General features: G+C 41.9%; 1 protein-coding gene across 1 annotated transcript in view; it reads right to left on the bottom strand.

The window, feature by feature from the left end:
* The window catches only part of LOC104561990 (transmembrane protease serine 11A-like), a 43,008-nt gene extending 24,168 nt beyond the window's left edge, over positions 1–18,840 (bottom strand). Inside the window, exons 1-3 of the mRNA XM_061993545.1 lie at positions 18,677–18,840; positions 11,028–11,149; positions 10,185–10,303 (exon numbers count right to left, since the gene is read on the bottom strand). Of these exons, the coding sequence (XP_061849529.1) occupies positions 10,185–10,303; positions 11,028–11,149; positions 18,677–18,840 (405 nt within the window). The remainder of the gene's footprint in view (positions 1–10,184; positions 10,304–11,027; positions 11,150–18,676) is intronic.
* Positions 18,841–20,207: the final 1,367 nt, after the last annotated feature.

Raw genomic sequence — 20,207 nt, forward strand, 5'->3', positions numbered from 1 at the left:
AATCCTACCAGAGGTTAGAGGGAGAGAAACAGTCAGTGACAGCAAAAACTGAACCTGACCCTGTCCCAAATCAAGACGTGAACATTACACTCCCCTTAGAAATAGAGATATCTATTACTCCCAGTAGTTGCAGCACACAAAGACAGCACGTGTCACAGCAGCAAGAGCAGTGTGATCCCATATATCTGCACATGGTACCACAAGCTCCTTAAAGAGTTTATACTATCTGGACTACTAAAGATGGGAGATAAGCACTATCTGACTTTGCACTGCAATAAGGAGCTCAGTTTGATAGTTCTTGTAGGTGTTGGTTGAAGAAGAGGAGTAACTGACCTTGTACAGTAGTTCCTAAAAAGACTGGTCTTTCCGATAAAAGAAATTAAGAGGACTAATACACAGGATAACGTCAGGATTTAAAGTACCATGCTTATGTCTAGTGCCACCAATTTTAAAGGCATGTAATGGCACGAGAGTTTCATTATAGCCGTGTAATAGTGACAGTTGGAATTAAGGTCACCTGGGTATTCCAATTCCCACTCCCTGCTTGCAATTGTCCATAATTAGCCTCCTAAAACTTTCACACTGCCATTGAAATTTTGTCCTCTTAGCAAAGAGTTTTTCCTACTTTTGGAAAGAAAATCAAGTTTGGAGAGAAAATCATCTGGGCCAATATCCAGAGAAGAGGTTTTGTGTGCTTAGTTTTGTGTGGATTTTTTAACCAAAAATATGCTTTTCCCAAGCCTTCTGTTTTTTTAAGCAATACTTCTTGGGAAGGAGATGAATTATAGGAGTGAATAGCTCTTAGGAAATAAATAGTTTTAATTAATCTAAGAAAGAACAATGGTAATGTATGTATGTTACAAGTGCTCAAATACCATCAACCACACAAGTTCAGCACTGAATTTGGGTTCTCCCTCTTGACAACACCATGTTCTCACTCTCTTGACTGCCAGAATTTGATATCAGTGACACCAGTTCACATCTTTAAACACTTCATTGATTTGATTACCTGTAAATAATGCAGTAATTCTGGGTTGTGGGTCTATAATTAAGATAAGATTCTACTCTTAGTCACACACACTATGGATAATTGCCATTTATTTAATTCCTTTTCTAACTCAGATCCATATACATTTCCTTGCATATATTTTATAGCTTTTCTTGCCACATATTTGATCTGAATTAGTTCCTTAATTTGGGTTGGGGTAGGGGATGTCCTTTTATGATTTCTCTGGTAATGTACACGTTTATTAGAAGGTCTGCCTTGACGAACAAAGAAAAAAAAGGAAAAAGAAAAATCAGCTTGTATGCCTGTTACTTGAGAAAATTGCATCATATTGATAAGTCAATGAATCAGTGAAATTTAAAGATAGATATTTGAATTTAAGTTAGAGAAAAAGTTTAATATTAGGCACAAGGTTGATAAATAACCATTTCATCCTGGAAATTCATGCTATTTAGGTAGAGCACAGCAATGGTTTGAGATCTCACAGGTGAGGAAAAACAGCGTTACACACTGCACTACTCATGTGGACATTTTCCTCAATATCTTCTTTTAGTTCCCTGTGCTACTATGACCAGTGGAAATCCCTTCTAATCTGCCCTGGTGAGGCCTCATCTGCAGTACTGTGTCCAGTTCTGGGCTCCTCAGCTCAAGAGGGATAGAGAACTTCTGGAGACAGTCCAGCGCAGGGCCACCAAGGTGATCAGGGGACTGGAACATCTTTCGTACAAGGAAAGGCTGCAGGAACTGGGGCTGTTTAGTCTGGAGAAGAGGAGACTGAGGGGAGATCTTATTAACATTTATAAATATCTAAAGGGTGGGTGTCAGGAGGTTGGGACATCCCTTTTTTCTGTAGTAGCTAGCAACAGGACAAGGGGTAACGGGGTGAAGCTGGAACACAAAAAGTTCCACTTAAATATAAGAAAAAACTATTTCACTGTGAGGGTGAGGGAGCAGTGGCACAGGCTGCCCAGAGGGGTTGTGGAGTCTCCTTCCTTGGAGGTCTTCAAGACCCGCCTGGACATGTTCCTATGTGACCTGATCTAGGTGAACCTTCTTCTGCAGGGGGGTTGGACTAGATGATCTCTAAAGACCCCTTCCAACCCTACCATTCTATGATTCTATGAAATCCCAGAAACAACAGTTAAAGCAAGAACACACCTCAGTTTTTAAATCAATGCAGTATATGCCTATGCCTATGGTCTTTTTCTTCTTTTAACAGGAATTGCTGAAGAAAGCATCCCAGGGGAGATGCAAGTGCTTCCAATGCACTATTGCCTCTCTCAGCATACAGCACTTATCTTTAAGGCCATACCTGTAGGTATACACACAAGCAGTTGAGTGTGCTCTCAACCTCTAATTCCAGAGCTAGATAAGCAAGTCACCACACCATCATCTTGGCCACTGTTGTGTTGCTAAGCTTCTCAGTTGGCTGAATTACCATGGAAAGATGCTCTGTCTTTGTTTCCAGCCTCGGTCACCCGTAGAGGGCACCATTATTGTACTGTGCTAATTCGGGGACAACTCTTCCTATTTTCTAGAACCATTCCCTTGAAGCTTTTAAAGCAGTTCTGGTCAAATGCCCTAAATTTATTTTAGATTTTGTTTCTCAAAACTTTTCTTAGACTTAAATATATTTTTAATATAGATAAAAGATTTCCTCCCCCCGTCCCCCACCAATTTACAACATTATTTTGACGAATAAGAAAAAAGGGAGAGTATTATTGGAAAGTCTCTAAAAATCTTCATTTAAAAAGTTTTGGTTTTCTGGCTTTTGTACTAAAGACAGACTTCTAAATAAAACTGTTTTCAGTGAAGAACAAGAAAAGCTTTCAATGAAAATCCCATTCTTTTCATTTCATATCAGTACTAAGCAAGTACTTCAGGGAGTGAAGTGTCTAGGAACACTTGGGTTTAAATATGGGCCTACATTTTTAAATTTTGGTATCTGTATCTGAAAACAATACCAAATCCCTTTTGAAACTTATTGCAACCAGGAACATTTTTGCTCAGTTTGGTCTGAGCGCTGCAAGACTGAAAAATCCTTGGAAAGATTTGACTGCTGCAGATACCATAAACTATCTTTCCATGATCTGCCCAATATATCTTCAATTTTCTTTCATATCAGTGGCTGAGATGTGAAAATAAATGGTTTATGGAGGGGCGAGGTGGGACAGCACACAAACAGCAAATGAAGCTATATGATACTTGTGATATTTGTATACCTACATGACATTTGTACTTTTCAACTTGCTGTAAAAAAGAGTCATGTCAGACTCCCCTGAACTTCAGCACACTCCTTTTTGGGGGGGTGTGTTCAGTTATCATCTCTAAATTAGTCCTCACAGTCTGGTCTCCCAGAGCAGTCTTTAGAAGTGTTTAAAGAACCTGCTGCCTTAGGGTTCTTCTACTGAATTAACCTCCCAACCTAAGGACAAGGCACTGATCAAGCAAGCCACATTCTTCTGAGCTTTACCTTAACACCCACATGGAAGGTGTGACAAATACACTCATGTACTGTTTCAGCCAGCTTTGCAGCTAACTCTTGGCTCTGAAGTGATTGGTATTTCACCTCCCTCTCTCTCCCAAATACACACAAGCAACATTTCTGCTCCCCAGGAAGGCTTGAGTCACCTCTGACCCTAAAAAGGCCAACTGTCCTAAGAGAGTGTCTATCTACTCACTGCTGCCTTGGTCTTTTCAGCTAGGCTTCCTTTGAGTTTAGCTCAGATGGAAACCTTAGCCAATACTTCAGGCTTTGGCCCTGCAGATGTGACAGTAAGCTATTCACTACTGTGATACAAGGTATTTTCTGATAATGGGATGACTGTAAGCTTATCACTGGACATGAAGAGAGTCTTTGGTTACAAGTGTCCTGTTGCCTTGTCTACCAAACAAGGTTATCAGGTGTTAAAGCTCTGATTTTCATGTAAGCATGGTAGTTAAGAGAGAACAAACACAAAGCAACTCAAGTACTTTGATGAGGGTGAATAAAAACAGAGTACCCAAAGGAACTAAATGTGTCTTCTCCTGATTACCCATAGGCACTTGAAAAATTCTTTCCTATCTCTGGGGATCTTCTCAGATGCTGAAGTGGTTTTATGATTTAGCCTTTCAACTCTGTTCAACTCTGTTCACTGTTTGCACAGTACTGGAGCCTAGGAAACTACAGGATGCTTAGGTCTCAATTGAATTGTGCTGAAGCAGACAAGAATCTGTGCCACAGAGCATGAGGAGGACAAAATGAGCTGTCATTGCACCCCACAAAGGGTGCAGTGCTGCAGAGAACTACTGAGTACCAAATTCTGCACGACAGCCACTGGGATCCTCACTCACCTTAGCAGTACAAAGAGCAGAAGGTATGGGGTGGGGAAGGGAGGTGCATGGAGTGTGCTCACCTCTCTGCTGCTTCCCCTTTGTGGTGGGAGAATGGTGTTAATAACCTCTAAAGTCATCATCTCCCAAGGAAGAGAATTGCATTTCTCTATATCCAGTACTCACACTCATCAGAGAGTCCTTAAACCGACTGAGAACAGACACAGAACTATTCTGCAGCATTTTCCTCTGGTATTGCAAGTGCCTCTGCAACACCCAGTAGAGACATTATTTCTACATTAAACCCACATTAATTCAATTTGATCAGATAGGACAAGCTTCAAGACCTGTATTCATAAAAAATTTCCCCAACATCTGTAGTTAAGGACATAGAAGATACTTTTATCACTTGAAGTCACTGAAACAAGATGTCTGTTTCTAAAAGAGATATCCTAACACACAATACTGAGTCCTGAGGCAAGAATTACTTGATGAAATTTCATGACTTCAATAGAAATACTGGGATAGACAATAGTTTTCCCAGGAGAATTACCCAGATATCCTCTTAATATAATCCCAAACCACTGCGCCCAGATCTGGCCAGTTAGTTCTGCGTTGGTTTCAGATGGAAACCAACCATCAGACTGGAGAAAGGCCAATGTCACTCCAGTCTTCAAAAAGGGCAAGAAGGACGACCCAGGAAACTACAGACCGGTCAGCTTCACCTCCATCCCTGGAAAGGTGATGGAACAACTCATCCTGAATGTTATCACTGAACATATGGAGGAAAAGATGGTTATCAGGGGGAGTCAACATGGCTTCACCAAGGGGAAATCCTGTTTGACCACCCTGATAGCCTTCTGTGAGTGCATAACCGGCTGGCTACATGAGGGGAGAGCAGTGGATGTCATCTACCTTGACTTCAGCAAGGCTTTTGACACTGTCTCCCACAACATCCTCATCAGAAAGCTCAGTGTCACTTGGATGAGTGGACAGTGAGGTGGATCGAGAGCTGGCTGAATGACAGAGCCCAGACGGTGGTGATCAATGGCACAGAATCGAGTTGGAGGCCTGTGGCCAGTGGAGTTCCACAGGGATGGATTCTGGGGCCAGTCTTGTTCGACATCTTCATCAACCACTTGGATGAGGGGACAGAGTGTACCCTCAGCAAGTTCCCTGATGACACCAAACTGGGAGGACTGGCTGATTCCCCAGAAGGCTGTGCTGCCATTCAGGTGGGATCTTGACCAGATTGAGAATTGGGCAGAGAGGAACCTCATGAGGTTCAACAAGGGCAAGTGCAGAGTCCTGCATCTGGGAAGGAACAACCCCATGCACCAGTACAGACTGGGGATTGAACTGCTGAAGAGCAGCTCTGCAGAGAGAGACCTGGGAGTGCTGATTGATAATAAACTAACCATGAGCCAGCAATGTGCCCTCGTGGCCAAGAAGGCCAATGGCAACCTGGGATGCATCAAGAAGAGTGTGGCCAGCAGGTCGAGGGAGGTTCTTCTCCCCGTCTACTCTGCCCTGGTGAGGCCTCATCTGGAGTACTGTGTCCAGTTCTGGGCTCCTCAGCTCAAGAGGGACAGAAAACATCTGGAGAGAGTCCAGCGCAGGGCCACCAAGATGATCAGGGGACTGGAACATCTTTTGTACAAGGAAAGGCTGTGGGAACTGGGGCTGTTTAGTCTGGAGAAGAGGAGATTGAGGGGAGATCTTATTAACATTTATAAATATCTAAAGGGTGGGTGTCAGGAGCTTGGGACATCCCTTTTTTCTATAGTAGCTAGCAACAGGACAAGAGGTATTGGGATGAAGCTGGAACACAAAAAATTCCACTTAATCATAAGAAAAAACTATTTCATTGTGAGAGTGATGGAGCAGTGGAACAGGCTGCCCAGGGGGGTTGTGGAGTCTCCTTCCTTGGAGGTCTTCAAGACCCGCCTGGACATGTTCCTATGTGACCTGATCTAGGTGAACCATCTTCTGCAGGGGGGCTGGACTAGATGATCTCTAAAGACCCCTTCCAACCCCTACCATTCTATGATTCTAAGGACAGGGGAAACTCTAGGTGCCTTGCAGATGATGAGATAACAGGAGAAATCCATGCCAGACCATTCTGTTGCTCAAGGCACTCAGAGGGAAAACTAGCCACCCAATCAGACAAGGACTGAGCCACACTACATCCATACCTGAGGAACATCCATCCACTCAACCCACAGTGATGTAGCTTACTATCACTTGGGAGTAAGAGAGGATAGGAGATAATGCCCTAGGGTATAGACCTAGAAGCAGGGGAGGATATCTAATGCAAGAGTCCACAAAAACACGTGGGCCAGGAAAAACAAGCAGCTCAACAGCAGGGCTGGGAACAGCTCTGGCCAGAGGAGGAGATAGGGACATACTAGGTGTCTGGGAAAGGAGAAGGGTGGCATGGGCCACTCTGGAAGAGGTGAAAGCCCACAACACCTAGGAGAAAGTATCAGAAAAATACTGTAGTGGTAAAGAGAGGAGACAGGTACATTTCCTACCATTCTGTGATTCTGTGTGATTTGCAAGTCATCTGTGAGCTGGGTAAAGGCTGGTGTCCATTTCTATTGAACAATCACCTATATACTGAAGGGGTCACGTACTGTGGCTGCCTGGTATCCACTACTCTTTCACAGCTAGACATTTTCCAGCCCTCAGCCAAGACAATTCTCATTAAGATTGGTTTGATGAGGCACTCTTTTCAAGCTCTCCCAAATGCACACTTACTTCTCTTGGAGTCAAAGATGACTTTCCACACTGGAAGACAAAACCCCTTCACCCTCTTCCCTATACACAGGGTAGTTAGTGATGTTGCCCAGAATAGGCAACTGAGATCATCCCGGTTGCCCAGGTCTATCCAGGACTGGCTGTCCCAGCCCGCTCCACACTTTGGAGTGCCAGAGGGGCTGAAGAAGCAAAGCTTAGAGCAGAGTCTTGGAAATCTCCCCTGGATTGTTGTTAGCTAGGGGGTAGTTAAGGTCTCCAAGGCATTCTCGGGAAATTTGAAATAAATAATGCATTTTGTAAGAGAAGAAAAAAATCCAAGTCTGGTGAAGGTATCGGAGAAAAATGGTGGGTGCAACTGCAGATCAGTGAATCATTAAATTAATCCATTATAAAACTAAGGCACCTTGGAGAAGGAGTCATCAAGGCTCTGTCTGTGCCCTTTTTATCCAGTGTAAGAGGCGTCAGTTTGGTACAGCTTGGCAAGGGAAGAACAACTAGTCGTGCTAGAAAAACAAGAAGACTTTGGTGAGCTGGAACATCTCTTTCCACTGGCATTCAGTCAGGTCTGCTTTTCCAAGAGAGCACAAAGGAACCCTCACAGCCACTTGCAGGAAGCCAGGCAAGGAGCAAAGATCTTTCATCATGTGTTCCTCAGTCCCCTCAGCTCCACCCCACAAGACATTTTCCAGACTTTCCAGTCAGCCCTGAGATGTTAACTGGTGCACCAGCTTCATCAGCTCTCAGGCATGATCTCCCTGCATTCCCTCCCACCTTCAATGAGATAAGAGAGTCAGGAATGTTGTTCAAACAATGGGTGTTACTACTCAATTCTGGAAACTAAAGCAAACATCAAGACTTTGGCTGACAGGCCCAAGGAAGGGATGGGATGACTTCCCTATGGGAGCTAGAATATTTTTCCTGTTGAAACTTCAACTCTGAAAAGAGCTCCTTTCAGGTTTGTTCTGGGGACAAATGAGGGAGGCTTCATCAGAGAGGGAGCACCTGTCAGGGAGTTGCACTAACTCAGATAATTCAAATGCTTCTGATTATCAGAGATGATTCACTCTGTTCACTTTGCACCAAGTGTTGTGAAAGACATTGCATTTATCTGCTATTGACTCACTGTTTCACAACATGAGCTTAAGGTATCGTTACAATTATGATGATGGGAAGGCTTGGACATCCAAAACCCTGACACCAGACAGCAAAAGACTGCAAAGGATTTTCACAAATCCAGAGAAATTGGGAAATGTGATAAAAAAACTCAACTCTCTTCTCTACTAAGAAGATGGTGTGAAAACCCTGAAAACAGAAATGAAGATGTTCTGAGAGAGTTGTCCATCAAGAAGTCAAGAGGATATTTCTGTCTCTGGAAAGATTGCTTTGATTTTTATCACCACAAGCTGAGTCTTGCTTGAAGAGAATCAGGTCTTTTCATTGGTGTATGGAGTCACTTTAAACAAGCTTATGGGGAATTCTCAATCTCATACATCCTTGTTAGGTGAAACACTTGGAAATACAAACATGAAAAGTCAAAGTTTATGGCAAGGATCATTTACATCAGCTGATCTAAAATTACAGCAAAAACTCACCAAATTTGAGATAGAAGTTAATGAATAAACTAAAGATAGGTCTTAAGAAAATTCACAGGAATGAGGAAAGGCAACACAGTTCTCTGTGTGTTTGATATGGTGTTACTTATCAGGTACAATTAACATGCTCTGAAATAATGGTTCTCGCTGCTCAACCAGCACTGGTATTTACTGTCACTGCTGTCAGAAGTGCTCAACACCCATAGAGGAAACGGGGTTTCTAAAGCATTGGCTTCCATTCAAGCATTTAAATTGATAGCCATGTTTAGAGGAAATCTGACTATATTGGCCACTGCCTGAAAGAACTTCTTAGTTAAAGAAAGTTTTTCTTTCCCAAAGGAGACACAATTTAAAAAATTAAGAGCGAATGGAGAGAAAAGGGTAGGTACAACTCTATTCAACGAAGTGTTATTCCTCAGGCTTCTCCCCTTCCTCCTGTCTCAGCAATGCGCAATGTCTTCTTGGTCAGGGAGAACATTCCCTCTCCAAGGTCCTATATCACAAGGTTATAACCCTGCAATTATTAGGTTAAGTCGTAGCACCTAAGTAAATGCAGCTTATCTAAGAGCCTATATGTACAAATATACACCCAGGAGCAGATCTTGGGAAATATGGTGGAGTCCCCAGTAGGCAAAGAGGGCAGAGAGGAAACTATGGAAAAGAAGATAACTTGACTAAGATCTCTGAGGTCCTCAGCAGTGGAGCAAGGAAGAGATGCAAGCACAGCCAAATGCCTATATAGCACCCTGCTTCTCTAGAATAATGTTTACAACTCACATTTTATTGTGGAAAAGTGGCATGGCCCTAAATTAAATGACAATGGAGAGCAAAGCATTGATTGACCTATTAACAGACTATCTGTGCAACACTGCTAAACATGAGGTAAGAGATACTCATCCGATTTATGAATGAAACACAAAAAGATACAAGCACAATCACACGCTTATTGCTGTGAAGAGCTGAAGTGTCTCAAAGAGAAAACAAGAAAGGAAATTGCAATGTATCTGTTTCCATTAGTACCGTATGACTGAGAGCCACTCAGCAGCCTCTGCTGTTTGTAGGAGAGTTTCCCAAAAAAACACATTGAAGGTGCAGGAAAAGGGCTTGTGTATTATTTTCTCAGTACACAGCAACAGCCTGACAGGTAGAGCTCCCCATCCCATAAAGGAAAGGGTGTAAAAGCATGCTTTCCCTAGAGACAGTGGGGAAAGAGAAGATACACACAAACAATTAGTGGTATGTGAGGAAGTTGAGACTATTGTCAATGTCTACCTCACCATTAGGGACAAAGAGACAGGGACAAAGAGAAGTAACGTGAAAAGAGGCAGACGGGCAAGTGCCTGCTCTGAAAGGTGTGATTGTGACTCTCATGGTCTCCATTTCCCAGGTCTGCTAACCATGGGGGCTCATGGTATACCAGACACCTGTGACCTAAAAGCATGCTGTTCACATTAATGACTCTTGTATTATCATGCAGTCCTTAATAATGGAAAAGCACAATGGTCCAAACTTACCAGTCTCTCAACCCTCTCGCTCAAGTCTCTGAATCTTCCTGAGGACTGTCTGGACAAGTCATTATTGTACCGGACGTTGGTGATTTTTACATTGCTGCTGTAATAGAACAGCTTCTGATCTGTAAGGTAAAGAAGAAGAACAGGCAATACTCAAAGAACCAAGATGAATGAACTTCAGGGAAACACTTTGGACTGACTGATATCCAGACATCTAGGGAGTGGATGGGCCTTCGCCTGTATCAAACCCATTCAAATATAGCTTCCAAAATTTTGGACTCCAGAAGTGAGAACTCAGTTGAGTTTGGTGATCTAAATCAAGTAGTGACAAAAAAACCTGGTTTCCCCAACTGTTACTTTTATGTCCAACCAACAGCACTTTGGGCTCACACAGGATCTTGAGCTACATTTTGCTGGTCAGTTACCTTCCTTCCTGGCCTGTATGCCCCCTCAATGTCCCTGGCAGGGGCTGCTGGTAATCAGGGCAAGGGAACAGAAACACTACAGGCAGAGACAAGTGGAATGTTCTGTTTGTTGTTTGTGTAAGGGAGATGAAAAGACTTGTGTGTTGACCTCATCCCGGTAGATCATGAGGAAAATATGAAAAAAGAGAAAGCAAGTGAAAGCCAACAGAAACTACAGCCCTAAGTCACCCTGCACAGCAGAAATGTCCCTAGGAGATCTGAAAAGATGCTAAGTGAGGAAGGAACAGAGTTCTAGAAAAGCTGGTGGTTTTTCCCCAAATGAGCTTCACAGTGACACAAAACAAGCTCCCAGTGTTGCATAACAAGCACAAAGGAACTGCACTAAACATAGAAACAATTATATATAATATGTAAAACTTACCGAATGCCAGGAAATAAACTAGGAGACCAATGGTGATAGCTGCTGCCACTGCTGTTCCAATAACAATTAGAGCAATTTTCCAGGGCTCAAGATGTCTTATATGGATGGCTGGCTGATGAATTCTATCGAAAAATAAGAAGAACAAATAGAGAAGATTAAAGAGATCCTTTCTATTTAAAACCGCAGCAAAATGAAACTAAAGTTTTCTCCTTCAGCATCAGCTGATTATTCCCAGCAGTATTAGTTGACTTCTCACCCAACAGCCTTCAAAAGGAAACCATGACTCAAGACTGCTTTGAAATAAATGTTGGTATACGCTAGAAGTCACAGAACATAGAAGGGGTTTCAGAGCTTGGATTTTTTTTCATTATTAGGGCCAAATTAAATAGGAATCCCACTGAGCACTTTCATATATGACTCCCAAATGGAAATTTGAAAGAATAGAACTTCGCTTTCAGTTAGGCAAACTTTCAGCTCTCAATTGGTTAAACAAATCAATTGCCACAGACACACCAGTACCTTTGCTCCCAAAACTGCTCTGTGCAATCAAATTGGTAAAAAGTGTCCCATGGCTCTTACAGTACATTTCTATACATTATCTAAGCTGCTCAGTTCATTTCATCCTGCAAAACAAGGCTTGACAAAAGAGAAAGAAATTTCTGAGTGGCATCCTGTGCTTCCTGTTTCACTCAGACTAAATCTAAAAGCAAAAGGCAAGCACTGTTTTAAGCAGCATTTGCTGAAGTAATGGAATGACAGGAAAGGGCAAGGACATGAGAGCAGACCAGGGAACATAGGTAGGAAGCCTTGCCAGATACATCTCTGCTGTGTTCTTAATTACACAAGTGCTAAAACAAAATTAACTCAAGGAAAGTCAAGTCAGTAGGTCAGTATTATAGCTAGGCTATATTGCCTGAAAAATGTTACTTACAGCAAATTCTGCCTTTGGCTATAAACTCAAAGACCCCTGAAGATGCTTAAAGCCATTCTTCTGTTATGCTATCAGCCATTAAAAAATACAGAACAGGAAGCCAAAATTTTTGGCAGAGTCCTTCAGTCTAGAGCCAGTTCCCTCACTCATGGAAACATGCCTGCTTTCAGGGTAAGGTACAAGCCTTCCCCAGTAAAGCAAGATCCTCTCCTGAGGGTATGAAGTATCTCTGTGAGTTCCCACATTCATAACAAAGTCCATATAGCTCCCTTCCAGAACACACACCTCATGAGCCGTAAGTTTAAATACACAAAAAGAAGTTGAAAATAATTGCAAGTCACCACTGCAGCTGCATGCAGGAATGAGACAGCAAGCACACTGTGCACTGTACATAAACATCAAAGTAGGTTCTGATATTTCATTCTAGTTTTGTTGTAAAACCTTACAATTACAGCCTTATTACTTCAGCTTGGAAAACAACTGACTCAGGTTTAATATCATGACATTCGATTGAATGAAAATGGGAAACTCATTTTTCACTCGTATCTATTCTGACTTGTCTTGAATCTCCTAGGAAGCATTTCCTTCATTCCTTTTTCTTTCATTCCTCCAGAACAGCTATGAATTAATCTCTCATCTCATCTAATTTGCCTCAAAATGCATCTGTGAATCCATAGCAGAAAAACAAAAAACAAAAGACAAAAGACAAAAATTAAAGAGTCACAGAATCACAGAATCTTAAGGGTTGGAAGGGACCTCGAATGATCATCTAGTCCAAATCCTTTGCCAGAGCAGGACCATCTAGAATCCTATTAAGAGTTTGGAGATGAGCAGCTCTAAAGTTATTTCTGAGACTGTTGTATGAAAGTTGCCTTTAAACTTAACTGGAGAAATTAAAAATGTGCAGGTATAAGTAGTCAGGATTCTGCCTCATTAAGAAGGATATTTCTAAACAGTATCTCTAAGGTGAAACCAAAAAGTCAGTGGCAAGCTCAGCTTTAATTTTTGATGTGGGTTTGTTGGGGTTTCTTTCTGCCACTCCAGCTAGTAGTCTTTCACATGGCTTATACACTTTGCAAATGTTTCTACTATGTTTGAAGTGAGATTGCTACTAGAAAAGCCAAAAACCTGAACATAAACCCACATCTAACTTCACACAATCTACTCACATTCATTCTTGTAGATACTTTCATTGAAAAAGGAGTTATCTATATCTGCACAGAAGGAAAAATACTTCTGAAGGTTTGTCAGCTATAACAATCCTGGCATAGACCCAAACCAAAATGCTGGGTTTGAGAAGTCCATTTGAGAGGCTGAATGCTGCCTCTACACTGCAACAAGTGAGCATGAAGAAATCACTGCCTATCATATCAGTGAAAAGAGTGGTTTCAGACCAGAAGCAACATGGCTGGAACACAGTTAAATACTGAATCCTATATAATGTGAAGCCTTTTGAGCATTTTTTTATACACAGTATAACATTTGTTATAAACCTGATTTGCTTCTTTCCTTTCAAGTTCCATGTTATCATTTAGCAAACAGAAACCTCAATCCATGACGGTTACTCACACACGTAAATTTACTCTCACACATGACTTTCACTTAATTCATTAAACCTGCTTGAGAGAATAATTTCAAAAAAGTGCAGAGGGAACTTGGCATCAGCTACTAAACTGAATTTCCCCAGACATGAAGCTATTTGATAAATACATCTTGAAAAGTCTCTTAAGTGTGGGAGAAGGGCTGTTTTAGGACTTCAGGGTATCTTTCTTTTCTTCCTTCTTTTCTGAATAAACTTTGCCCTCCTCTTTTAAAAAAAAAAAAACACAAAAAACATGAAATCACTGTTAAGGTTTCTTCTGAACTCCTAATTTATTTTAAAATGAAAATTTGGTTTTAAAAAGAAAATATATTTTTTGTTAGGCTGTACCATCTGTATACTTCTCCATTTGAATAGAAGTGCAGACTGAGCACACTAGGAGGATTTCAAACACAGTTTTTCAAAGACAAAACCACAAAGTGTTGGGCCGATTCTTTCCCATTCCCATTAACTTTGAATTTTATTGCTTCTTTCCTCTCTCTGCTGAAGATCATTCCTCAGAGATCAGTTATTTCATCTGACAACACAATCTATTGTGTAAAGCTGGACAGTACTTACAGGGTTCAATATGCACAAGAGAAGGAACTACCTCAGAACTGAACCAGCTTCAATCCATATGGTGACCCACCAGAGCTTGAATACTCTGCAGAGAGCTGATAGAAGTTTGACAGTGAGAATTTATTTTCTCAGTTCAAGACTCAAGCAGGCCCTGCTAACTCCTTTGGAACGGTCTGCTCAACAGATAGGCATCAGGGAGCATAACCTAGAAATGCACAGCAGGATTAAAAGCACTCCATCTGAGAAGGTCACTGAAATCTTCCAGAATAGGAATGGAGGTTTTAAGCCATCTGAAATTTTCTTGCTGACCTCAGAGGGCTTTCTATCAGGGTCTCTTCTGCCTACAGCCTACATGGTCCTCCCCACTACCCCAAGAAAATTCTGCTTTTTCACAATTATGTCCATGCAGTAATCTTAAATCAGAGACTAGATTTCATCTCTTGGCAGAAGACTGACAAGTCCAACATTAAGGTTTGTCCAATTAGGAAGAGGAGTGAAATATTTGCCAACAAAGAGAAACAAGAAAAACTGATATAAAACCGACCACATTGACATAGCAATTTTACTTGGTTGTCCTCTCTTTGCCTCCTAATAATTTCTAATACCGTCTGGCTTATTCAGCTAGCATTTTCCTAGAAATACCCACTGAGACCTTTCCTGAGTGGTGGTAGGGGATTTTGAGCACTGCATTCTGTACTTGGTTTCCCACCTATCATGAGTACAAAGTCTCCCAAGAACCCTTTCCTCAAGAAGGAGCTCACATCAACAAAAACAGAGCCAGAGGGACCTTTTCCCTTATGCCCTTTACAAGGCAGACATAAGAAAGATACAGCTAATTATATCTGAAAACTTTTAGTAGCAGAAGAGTAAGGGTGGGGGAAAAGATCTCAAAGAAAAACTAGAAATCTTACCTAATATCCTAACTTGCTTTTTCTAAGGGTGTTGTTCAATAAATGTACCATAAACACTGCATTAATTAAATCATGCATGCACTTGCCTCACTGCAGCCTGAAACTGTTAGTTTACAAAAGAAACAAGAGTCTTTTACCTATTGGAATTAAGGTTTGCGTTCTGCAAAGAAGCATAGTGAAAACCGCCTCCTACGAACCAAGCTATCAGCTTCAGAGGAAAACCCTCAAAGATTTTCTTCACCAGAGCACAAAACACGCTCTGAACACCTGTGGGACCCTCTCCATTACTGGTAATGAGCTTCACATCAGAGACACTGTCCAGCTAAGTCAGCATGCACCATGAAGGAGAACGCAGGCTCTGCTTTGGCATGCATGAGCTGACAGTGTCTGCCCAAGCTGCTGATGGTAAAGCCTAACAGCCAAACCCAAACCAGTCACCTAGAGATGATGGGCTATTGAACGTCCTTTGTTTTAAGCCCTATAAGAGAGGCATACTTAGACAAATTTTCTCCACAAGTTTAGCATATGTAAGGTACTTCTCTCTTAGTAAAGTGAGGCACTTCTGCAATATCCTCTAACAGCAATAGCAGAGGCCAGAAAAGCCGCTAGGTTTACACTGGGGCTTGTTCAGTGAAGGAAGACAACTATATTTGAAAGCTCAGCAGGTGGTCCTTTCTCATTCTGGTTTTCTTGTCCAAAGTGGTCAGAAACAGAGTCAATGTGTCAAGGAAACACAAACAGTACCAATTTCATATCAGTCAAACCAGGTGTGGTGTGTACCAGAACCAAGAGCGTTTCACTAAGGTTTCCTCGAATCAGGATCTACTCTGGGGCAAATTGACCAGGACAGGTTTCTGTCTGGTACGGTGCAGGAACCACATCTGCCTCCTGCAATAATCAAGGTTAACTCCCACTAATGCCAGTGGGACATGGGTGTCCTTGCACCAGAGCTGCTATCCATTTCCTGCTACACCTCAGCAATCTGTAATTTACACTCATTTTGCCCACCTACTGCATGACGAATTGGTGCAAGTGGCACTGCATTTCCACCTTTAAACTACCATATGTAACACTAGCTCCTCTGTACTTCACCCTACCAGGGCACAAGATCTTTCACAATGAAGTTGCAGCTAGGACACAGCATTTGCTTCCCAGACTGCAGGACATAGCACAACAGAGGAGCGGCAACACCAGCAAGGCTGTCTGCTCCACCCAATTTTGCTTAGCAGCTTCACTTCCTGAGGGGTTTTATGGAGCACAGGTTCCAGATTAGTTTGAAATACTGCAAAAAGAGGCATCTTGGAACTGGATAAAGCTGATACTGAAGCACTGAAGTTGCAAGAGACTAAGGCACAAACTATGTTTTGATGAGCTCAAACAGCAAGGCATATAGCTCCATGTTCAGATCTGCAATCCTGTCCAGCAAAGAACTTTGTACATTAAACAGGCTACACAGGGTCTTTGGTTAAGTCCAGGCAGTCTCCATCCCTTTCGTTTAAATGTGCAAATATTTAACTATCCAACACAGATTTCCCATAGCATACCTTAGATTTTATAATAGTCTACACAGCTATTTAAACAATTGAATCCTTTCCTAACTAGAAGGCAATCAAACTGGACTCAGATGTTGTTCAACAACCCACTAACACACTGCTATTAAAATTATTTACACCACTGTTGACATCAACAAGACATGGCAACTAGGCTTGCATCTAACTAGATAAAGGAATGGCTTTTCAATTCTGTCGGGTAGAGAACTCTTATATAGTTTTCCCTCTTTATGTAGGACACACAGACTGGTACTCAGAACTAAAAGGGATTTCTTCCTCACCTGACAGAGCAGTATAGATACATATATAAAATATGGGAAAGGATCTTTGGGTATTGAGCAGGAAGACAGAACCAAAGGCTGAACTCAGTCTTCTCATGTCAAATCCAACACTATACTGACTAAAATTATAGTGTCCTCACAAAATGAGAAAAACAACTATGTGAGCGTAAAAAATAGGTTTTGTCAATCCACAAACAATGTTTCTATTTCAGTGTATCCAGAAGTTATTTTTAAAACTCAGTTTTTGAAAATACCAGAGTTGGAAAAAGTAAGTAGCATCCTGTTTGCCCAAAGCAATGCCAGAGAGGAGACTAATATTGCACTCTTCTAACAACGACACATAGAATTCAGCCATCTAGCCAAATCATTAGGGTGTTAAAAACCCATAATTTCAGATTCTTTTGGATTTTACTTCTGAGGTCAAGCATTTAAGCTTCATCAATTACTGAGGCAACAACAAAAAACAAGGGAGACTTAGCATCTCTGGTTGCCACATGAATCCAGGAGACAGAGTATTGAACACAAACAACAAATTCCAGGAGGCTTGCTGTGGGTTTATGTCCAGATCCTTGCTCTGACCCATGAGAGCAAAGTAGAGTGCTGCAGCAGGGAGAATTTTTGTAAAAATACTCTGAACTTTACAGCATTGTCTTAAATACGTGAAACAGTGAAACAAAACTAAGACTATGACAACAAGCTGAGGTTGCGGTTGTTCAGCCTGCAGAAGAGAAGGCTCTGGGGAGACCTTAGAGCAGCCTCCCAGTACTTAAAAGGGCCTACAAGAAAGATGGAGAGGGATATTTTACAAAGGCATGTATTGATAGGACAAGGGGTGGTGGCTTTACACTAAGAGAAGGTAGATTTAGATTAGATATCTAAAGAAGTTCTTCCCTATGAGGATGGTGAGGCACTGTAACAGCTTACCCAGAGAGGCTGTGGCTGCCCCATCCCTGGGCCAGGCTGAATGGGGCTTTGAGCACCCTGGTCTAGTGGAAGGTATCCTTGCCTCCCTGGCAAGGAACTAAATGATCTTTAAGGTCCCTTATAACCATTCTATGGATCTATGAAATCCACCTCTGGATATTTGCATCTCTGATTGCACAGAATACTTTCAGACACAAACCAACTTGTCATTGCTCCCTAAAAATCATAGTTATGGCTTCTTCCTTAAAAGTACTAGGGTCAAAATTAGAACAATGAACACCTATGGTATTGTACTTATGTAGTTGTGCTGCCAACACTGATTTAACTGAGACATTTTGCACAGTTTAGGGGAAATAATACTGCAGCTAGATCTGACCAAACCCTATATTTTCCAAAAATCATGTTATTACCGTTTGAATTCAACACAAAAGAACTTCCTAGATCTTGCACTGCTGCAATAAAAGACTGCTGGGGGCAAGATAAGACAATCACACAGCAGAAAGATAAGTGTCAATCTAAACCACCACATCATCTTTCTGAATAGAATGTAAGCCTTCATGCTCCTGGCCATGCTAGGGAAGGTTTTCCCTCTGCATTTCTCACACCAGCCATATGTTAATATTTTCTACAAAACACAACCTCCAAAACCTCCCTTTCAGTCTGCAACCTACTGTCTGTCACCCCTTTTCAGGTTGCACATTTTGGATAGATCCATAAGGTACCCTAGATCTAAAAGGATGAAAGAAGCAGAGATAGAGCAATGAGGTCTAAGGCCAGGCAAGAGAATAGATTTCTTTTCTGGATCTACATATGTACTTTTAAGTTCTAAAGCCGTGTCCTTTACTACCATTACACCTCCACACCAGACTTGCCAAGTTAAAACATGCCACCTACTTTTGAAGATCCCATGGTAGGTCCCGGTAGGTCTGGTAGCCTTTCTGACCGCCGACCAAGGCTTGACTAAAGTCTGGACTGCATAGCGAATGCTGCTGGAAAATGCAGGAGTCTCGTTGACTGGTGTGACGAGAAGGGAAAGGTGTTGAATGAAGATCCTTCATTGAGGCACGGCTGGCGCAACACCCAGCACCCTGTGGGTTATTGCAAAATGAGGGAGCGAACTTCAGAATAAAAACAAACAGAGGTAAGCATGGAGTTGATTAGGAGGCTCTAACCTTTGAATCAGCTCCGCATCAAAGAGCTCCCCAGGCAGAGATGGACAGAGCAGATAAACCAGCCCAGGCAAGAAGACTTGTTCTTCACCACAGCAGAACAGCAAGCATGCGAGATTTCCCTTTTCCAGCACTTCCTTTCTGTTTGACTTGTATCCGTGCAGCAGGCTTTCTCCTGAGTGGCAGCACCTTCTACTGTAAAACCCACACGACAGAGGCACCACGATGTCCGCAACACCAAGTCACTTGCCTCCTGAGGTAGCCAACACAAAGGCTGAACATGAAAACAAATACAGATGAAAATGGCTTGGTCACCCAAGCCTGATCTCCCTTGCTGCTCACTCCTCCACAGCTATATGGGACTCTTTTGGCATCAGGGACATGACAACTATAAGTATGCAGCTTCCTAATTACATGTTAGTCATTTAATGGTTGGCATAACCCCGCCTGTGGAAAATGCTTACTCTGTGAAAAGGGCCACCAATCTCCTTGGAATTCTCTTCTCCCAGCACAAGTGTGATTCTTCAGAGCCAGGCGGAAAGGGGAAAAACAGATATTCTCTAGTGGCAAATTCTGTATTTTCTTTTGAAATCCCAAACCTAAAAGGAAAATTACCAGAAACCAAACTTCTGATTTCTAATCTTTGATGATGTTAGATTTCTACCAAAAAGTTTGAAGTGTTGGGTTTTCCAATGAAGTCTCAAGACTTCACAGTCATTCCTATGAGAACAGTTATCTACCAGAAAGAAGCTGAGCAAAATAGGAAAATTTCACCAAATCATATCCAGTCCTTTTCCATCTTTCTGCAAAGCCGCCCATTCATTGGTGCTTCAATGCAATTGTAGAAGCAAGTGTCAGGCAAGCCCATTTTTAGGACAGTGAGAAAAGCTGAGCACTGTTGCACAGCATCTCCTGTTTCTCTAACTGATTTCTTCCTTTGCTTTGATCAAATCAATTGCTTTTTTTTGCTTTTAGCTCCCTGTGGAAAGAATGTTGTTGTAGGTACCTACCTTACATAGGGCTTCACTGGCATACTGAATACAGTTGGTTGCCAAGTACTAACAGCCTCCCTGGGCATTCCCTTCTCCCTCACCCCCAGTCTTGTTCTTTTCTTTCTAAGGATTAGTAAAACTCAAAAAAAAATGTGCATGGAGGAAATTCCTGTTCCACTCAGAAACACATATTCCCCCACAGAAACTTGATCCAGGGATCAAGAAAAAATACCTTAGAATTCCTTGGTTTAATGTATTTTTTTC

This window comes from Colius striatus, chromosome 3 (assembly GCF_028858725.1).
Source record: "Colius striatus isolate bColStr4 chromosome 3, bColStr4.1.hap1, whole genome shotgun sequence".
Classification (NCBI taxonomy): domain Eukaryota; kingdom Metazoa; phylum Chordata; class Aves; order Coliiformes; family Coliidae; genus Colius; species Colius striatus.